The 6,892-nt window shown below is 36.9% G+C and overlaps 1 protein-coding gene across 1 annotated transcript; it reads left to right on the top strand.

The window, feature by feature from the left end:
* The first annotated feature begins 296 nt into the window (after positions 1–296).
* On the top strand, positions 297–1,019 carry LOC126199477 (citron Rho-interacting kinase-like). The gene has a single exon (XM_049936399.1). It carries the CDS (start codon positions 297–299, stop codon positions 1,017–1,019), a length of 723 nt encoding a protein of 240 aa, XP_049792356.1.
* The last annotated feature ends 5,873 nt before the right edge of the window (positions 1,020–6,892 follow it).

Raw genomic sequence — 6,892 nt, 5'->3', positions numbered from 1 at the left:
GTGAAACATTACACGCTAGCTTAACTGAAGTAGTGCCTAGCGGCAGCATTAGTCGGGCCCCACAACAAAGCTTAAGTGTTTCAATGTCATCTGAGCAGGACGAAATAAACCCATTGACTGTAATCATGCAGCAGGTAACACTGTTAGCCAAAATTGTAACAGACTTAACTAAAGCGCAAATAGAGACTAAATGGGAATTAACTAAAGCGCAAATAGAGACTAAAACGGAATTAACTAAAGCGCAAATAGAAACTAAAAGGAGAATAACTAAAGCGCAAATAGAGATTAAAAGGGAAATGAATGAACAATTAGCAGCCAATCAAGTGAAAGTCCAGGAGCAATTAGAAGCTAATCAAGCGGAATTAACTAATAAATTAGTAGAGAGTTTTCAGAAACTTGATGATAAATTAAATAAAACGGTGGAAGAATTGAAAATTCAGAATGAAAAGACAGAATTAAAATTAGCTGCTCAAATTGAGCAAATCACTCAGCAGTGTAATGAAAAAGCGAAGAAGTTACGCCTAGACCTAACTGAGTATGTTGCTACTAAGCTTGATACTAATAAAGAGCAGGTCGAGTCAATCTCACAGATAGTTCAAGCACAAGAACAGATGCAATGTTCTATCGCGGTAATTCCGGTATTAGTTGAAGTTCAAGATGAAATAAAGCAACAAGTAAATGAGATGTCAGCAGATATGCAGAATTTGAGACAATCACAAGACAAGATCCCGAAGGACATCCAAAATTTGGATAAATCCATAAATAACATAAAGGAGAGACAAGACGAGGTTGATCATAAGGTAAACATTCTCGCGGGAAAATTCTCGCAGTTAAGTTTAGAAAGGCAAACCATTTCTTCAGACAATATAGAACATAAGGTCAGAGCAGCTATGCCATCTATGACCGAGAGTTCTGAAGAAAATTTATTTAATAAAGGTTTTCGAGAAGCCATAGAACAACTAGGCGAAGAACTTAAACAATGGAAAGAAAACATTGAGAGATTATTAAATCTATCTTGAGGAGATTTGTGTTCCATACGGTCAAAGTAGCTATGCCATCTATGACCGAGAGTTCTGAAGAGAATTTATTTAATAAAGGTTTTCGAGAAGCCATAGAACAACTAGGCGAAGAACTTAAACAATGGAAAGAAAACATTGAGAGATTATTAAATCTATCTCGAAAAGATTTGTGTTCCACGCAAAGAAATGAATCCATAACAAGATCTATCAATGAAGCTACATTATTTACCCGACCAAGTACAGACAGGGACATTAATGCACACGTTCGGTTTTGCAATCAACATCAATCAAAACACTATGAGGGTAGTCATAATGCCTGTAATTGTAAAACCAATACTGAGGAGAAAATGTTGAAACAACGTCAATTCCAGATCTACAACCCAGACAAGAAAAATGTTCATCCTGTAGTGTTTATAAGAAGCTTTAGGGGAGTATTGCCAAAAAATTGGAGTGAGTGGCAAAAGGTTAGTTTCGTGACCGGTTGTATTCAGGGGACAGGAGCTATATGTGCATCTGATATGATATCAACTTGGGACACATATGAAGATTTTGAACGAGCATTTTTATCCAAATACTGGTCTGAAGGAGTACAAGAACGTTTAAGGCAGGAGGTATTATACCCGGAACCTTTTTCCATTTCACGTGAGTCTTTAAAGAAATACTTTGAGAAATACATAAACAAATCGCGGTATTGGGGTTAGTTTCGTGACTGGTTATATTCAGGGGTCAGGAGCTATATGGGCATCTGATATGATATCAACTTGGGACACATATGAAGATTTTGAACGAGCATTTTTATCCAAATACTGGTCTGAAGGACTACGAGAACGTTTAAGGCAGGAGGCATTATACCCGGAACCTTTTTCCTTTTCACGTGGGTCTTTAAAGAATTACTTTGAGAAATATATAAACAAATCACGGTATTGGGATAAGCCTATGCCTCTTCAATACGTGATTGGCATATTAAAATCTCGACTTCCGGCCAGCATCAGAAATAGAAACGCAAAGAAATGACCCCATAACATGATCTATCAATGAAGCTACATTATTTACCCGACCAAGTACAGACAGGGACATTAATGCACACGTTCGTTTTTGCAATCAACATCAATCACAACACTGTGAGGGTAGTCATAATGCCTGTAATTGTAAAAGCAATACTGAGGAGAAAATGTTGAAACAGCATCAATTCGAGATCTACAACCCAGACAAGAAAAATGTTCATCCCGTAGTGTTTATAAGAAGTTTTAGGGGAGTATTGCCAAAAAATTGGAGTGAGTGGCAAAAGGTTAGTTTCGTGACCGGTTATATTCAGGGGTCAGGAGCTATATGGGCATCTGATATGATATCAACTTGGGACACATCTGAAGATTTTGAACAAGCGTTGTTATCCAAATACTGGTCTGAAGGAGTACAAGAACGTTTAAGGCAGGAGGTATTATACCCGGAACCTCTTTCCCTTTCACGTGGGTCTTTAAAGAAATACTTTGAGAAATATATAAACAAATCGCGGTATTGGGATAAGCCTATGCCTCTTCAAGACGTGATTGGCATATTAAAATTGAAACGTCCCCTTTGAACAATTTTACACGAGACTGTGCTTAACCTGACGCGCAATATTTTGTTAGCGCAACGCAATCTGACTTTCAAAAAAAATCCCTACAAAAGAATGGCCCTGACTAACATTAAACTATACCTTTCACAAATCACTTACCTCACAAAAATCTTCGCTGCTCAAGCTACTGCAATACAGCGAGCGCCACTACTGCCAGCTAATTAAAAGATTCAAACTATGGAAGGCACTAACTACTGATAGGGATAGTTAGCAAATGAAAGATATTAATAGAGGACAAACAATGTATTTACCTTGATATCAGCATATATATAGCAGTTCATGACAAATTACAAAACTCCGCCATATCTCTCCCCACATCCACCACTGCTGGCGGCTCACCTCCAACTGCGCAACGCTACGCGCTGTTAACATCCAGCTGCCGCTGCCCAACACTACAATGGCAGACAACAATGCAAACTAGCCACAGACTGCACACAGCACAGCCAGTGATTTTCGTACAGAGCGCTACGTAACGTTGCCAATAAGAAAACATAAACAGCCTACTTACATAGCCCCCATGCTCCCCACAAAAAATTTTACAAATTGGTTGGGGCAGTGGCCAATACATATTTGTTAAAATTTTTCATAATCGTAATTACAATAACAAAGAAATCAAATGCACACACTTATTGATACAATGTTGGTCAAAAGCTAAAATTTTCTCACAGTCCATAAAGACAGTCCTGATCATTCATCACATTGCAGTGTTTTTCTCAAAGTCGGAGCAGTAAAAGAAAATGTACACGGAAGTAGTGGATTTCCATGCAGTCTTGAAGAAGTAGCGTTGTCCTTCCAATGGAAAGACAGTGCTGACTCGTGACATGCAGACAGGTAATGGGCCACAACAGAGCAAACCCACAGCGGAGTCAGTCGAAGTTTTGAAGAGTATTGGTGGGTAGGTCATCACAGAGCAGACCCACTGTAGTCCTGGTAGAGATTACGGTATTGGTGGGCCACCAGAGGTGCAGACCCACTGCAGTCCTTGTAGAAATAATGGTATTGATGGATCATCAAAGATGTAGACCCACTGTAGTCCTTGTAGAGATAATGGTACTGGTGGGTCATCAAAGATGCAGACCCACTGTAGTCCTTGTAGAGATGGCCAGCAGCCATCTGTTGTGACTGTGCAGGTGCACAATCACCATTGAAGAGTCTTGTACATAATATAGCAAGTCCATAACCACCACTTGTGCACTCACAAAGTTTTTTTTTTGGAATTGTCCTTAGAACCAGCAATGCTGTTATTCAGTCCCTTGCTGAATCATTAACACACGTGCAAACACTATCAGTCCCTACTTCTCACATATTGTCCATTTACTATGATCAACAGAAATGTGTGCAGTGAAATGAATGCTTACAAGTTACTTAGTTTGATAAACTGGTGTCAATTACAATTTTATAACATGAGAATACAATTACAAAGGTAGAAAATACATCATTAAAGAACATAACAATACAGATAACATTTGTAGTACAGGCTTTACAAAAGAATCGAAATAACATATACATCAGTGTTACAGGAATTATGACATGAGTACATACATAAAAGACCAGAATAACTTTCGAAACATCAACTTCACACATGAGCATTAAAACAAAACAGAATAAATAATGTCTAAACATCTTCACAAAGAAAATAACATATTATTAATGCCAATTATATTTGAGGAAAACAGTATTCCTCATCATAGTGAATGTAGCTTAGTATTAGAAGAAGAAAAAATTCTATGAAACTACACAGAGACAGGAAGAAAACAGATACACAAGGGTACACAAACACATAGCGGAATAATACAAGGAAAGGACAGGGTTTGTTTTACTGCAGTATTTTGCAAACAAAACTTTCTTTACTTCTTGGAGATCTCCCTTCATTCATCATCATTGCCAAAAAGTCCTATCTAAACCTCCTTCCTGTATTCTATTCATATTTCTTTCAAAATAAATATTTCTCATTGTACAATACTCATTTTGGCCCAAATCTTTTTTATATACCTTGTCAATGCATTGCTTCCAATTCATCATAGTTAGTTTCTTATATAGTCTACCCCCTCTTAAGCTAACTTAAATCTACTGAGCTCAGATTCTAAACAAAGGGATGAGGCAATGCAGCAGCACAAATCAAGTAACACAAACATCAATGACAAAAATTTGAAGCTGGCAAAGCAAGCTACAGTAAATCTAAATTACGAAGCAATTCACATTACAACTAATATGAGGCAATGCGCAGCAAACAAGAAAAATAAATCTGGCTTAGCAGAGTAACACAAATTCAAATTCAACAACACTATGCCTGGCAAACAGCAGCAGAAAATGAAATACCTAAACATGACATAGCTCAAGCAGAAAAAATAGTACACTAAAAATGGCCATGTCTAATACCTATGTCACATCTTAACACTAGAGTGATGCATCACAATTTTTTCTACAAAAGAAATTAACAAGTACTTGAAAAGAAAACTATGATTGCAGTCCCTGTGAAGGTAAATGTCTTTTTGTGCTCCCTCATTTTTTTTGAAAAAATTATTATTTACTCGATCTGTAGACAGAAAATATTTATATTAGTACATCTATAAAATTTTATTTTAACCAATGCTGCAGTGCAGCTAGAAACTAGATATCAAATGAAATAAGCAATTACGCAAACCAAAGCATAAAAATATCATTCAATAGTCATGTGACATTTCATAAGTTAGTAGACATTCTAACCCTCGTAGAAAGATGCTTGTCATAATCAGGTGTGCAGATGTAAATATGTTTCCAAGTTATTATTAGCGTGTCGTATTTACGATGCTTTCTACAAAGGAACGTCAATAGCGAGGATAATGGCCTCCCTTTTTTTTTCTACCTGTGCCGCTGAAAAGGGCTCGCAATAATGGCTTTTTCTCAAGGCGGCTGGCACACCTGGCCGCTCACAACGAATTACGTCATGGTCACTTACCTTTCATACCGAAATATTTACGACAGCAGTTTTCGCTACAGTGACAGTCTCATATAAAAAATTTCACAGGTCAAGAATTAGCGTTACAAATCTGTAGAAACAAAATCTTATTGATATAACAGTGTCCAAAAAATTTTCGTTGGCATTGTGATACATTTACGCATTTACACACATTTCCTACCTCTTAAAGTACGATTCTTGGTTTCCAACATCCTTTTTCACAAGTCAGTGTCCCTAACCGCTACTCATTACTCCTTACCTTATTACACTTATACATATTCGTCGACACTTCTTCAGTGTTTCATCATAATAAATAAATACCATAATTAACATTCCTCAACAGCATAATACACATCGTCGTCGTAATAATAACATCATAACACCTCAGTCAAATCTCAAAAACATCATAGCTTTCTGCAATAATTTCAAACCCTACAAAATATTCTCTGCTCATTTCAATAGTGTCATCTACCTCAAACGTACCTTAAAAACATGATCTCATACCAAATACATCATTCAAAGTTCTCATAGTATCACAATGGTTCCGAAAAAATATGAACAGTTCACTAAGTACAGAGAAAATACAGTTTCGTAAGTGTGAAGTTATCCAACGGTATAATTACGTAAACATCTGTCACTGAGGTAGTAAAAAATTGTTTGTTGCTTTGTTAAATAATCAGATAGCTGTGTAATTTATGTGTTAGAGAAATATGGTACCGATGTGTAAAGTTGTATAAGCAAATACCATATTAGCTAGGGCCCCTTGTGCTTGCCAAACACATGGTACACAAAGTAGGCGTGTACCCCCCTGAGGATTAATGTAATTATACCCTCAGGTATTACAGATTACAGCAATGCAATGAAATGTATCACAGAAAACCCTTGTATCATTGCACTTCAAATATCTTAAAAAAAAAGGTTTTAAGTGCGAAATTAATCACTCAAATGCGTGTACTGTAGCGCTAAACTGTGCGTCTTGTTGTAAGATAATCTCTGTGGATGTGTCGTAGTTATCGTCCTCCGAAAGCTAAGTTCTGCAGAAGTCAATGTACTTACCTCACGATACACAAAAATGAAATGCTTTGCGAATAGATATCTTAGTTATTACGCTTATTGTTGTGATGAAGAAAGTACTGTACTGTAACGTATTGTTGTGCCACGAAAAAGGCTGTCTCATTGTTGCTATACCACAAAAGTTACTACTGAAACAGGTTTTTCTTTCCAAAAGAATTCAGAAAACTGTGCAGATATAAAACAGATACAGCGCAAAAGCAACATTGTAAATAGTCACTCATTAGTAGCGTCGTGATAAAATCGTGT

This window comes from Schistocerca nitens, chromosome 8 (genome assembly GCF_023898315.1).
Source record: "Schistocerca nitens isolate TAMUIC-IGC-003100 chromosome 8, iqSchNite1.1, whole genome shotgun sequence".
Lineage (NCBI taxonomy): Eukaryota > Metazoa > Arthropoda > Insecta > Orthoptera > Acrididae > Schistocerca > Schistocerca nitens.
The sequence above is the reverse complement of the archived record's forward strand: the minus strand, read 5'-3'. Positions and strand labels throughout refer to the sequence as shown.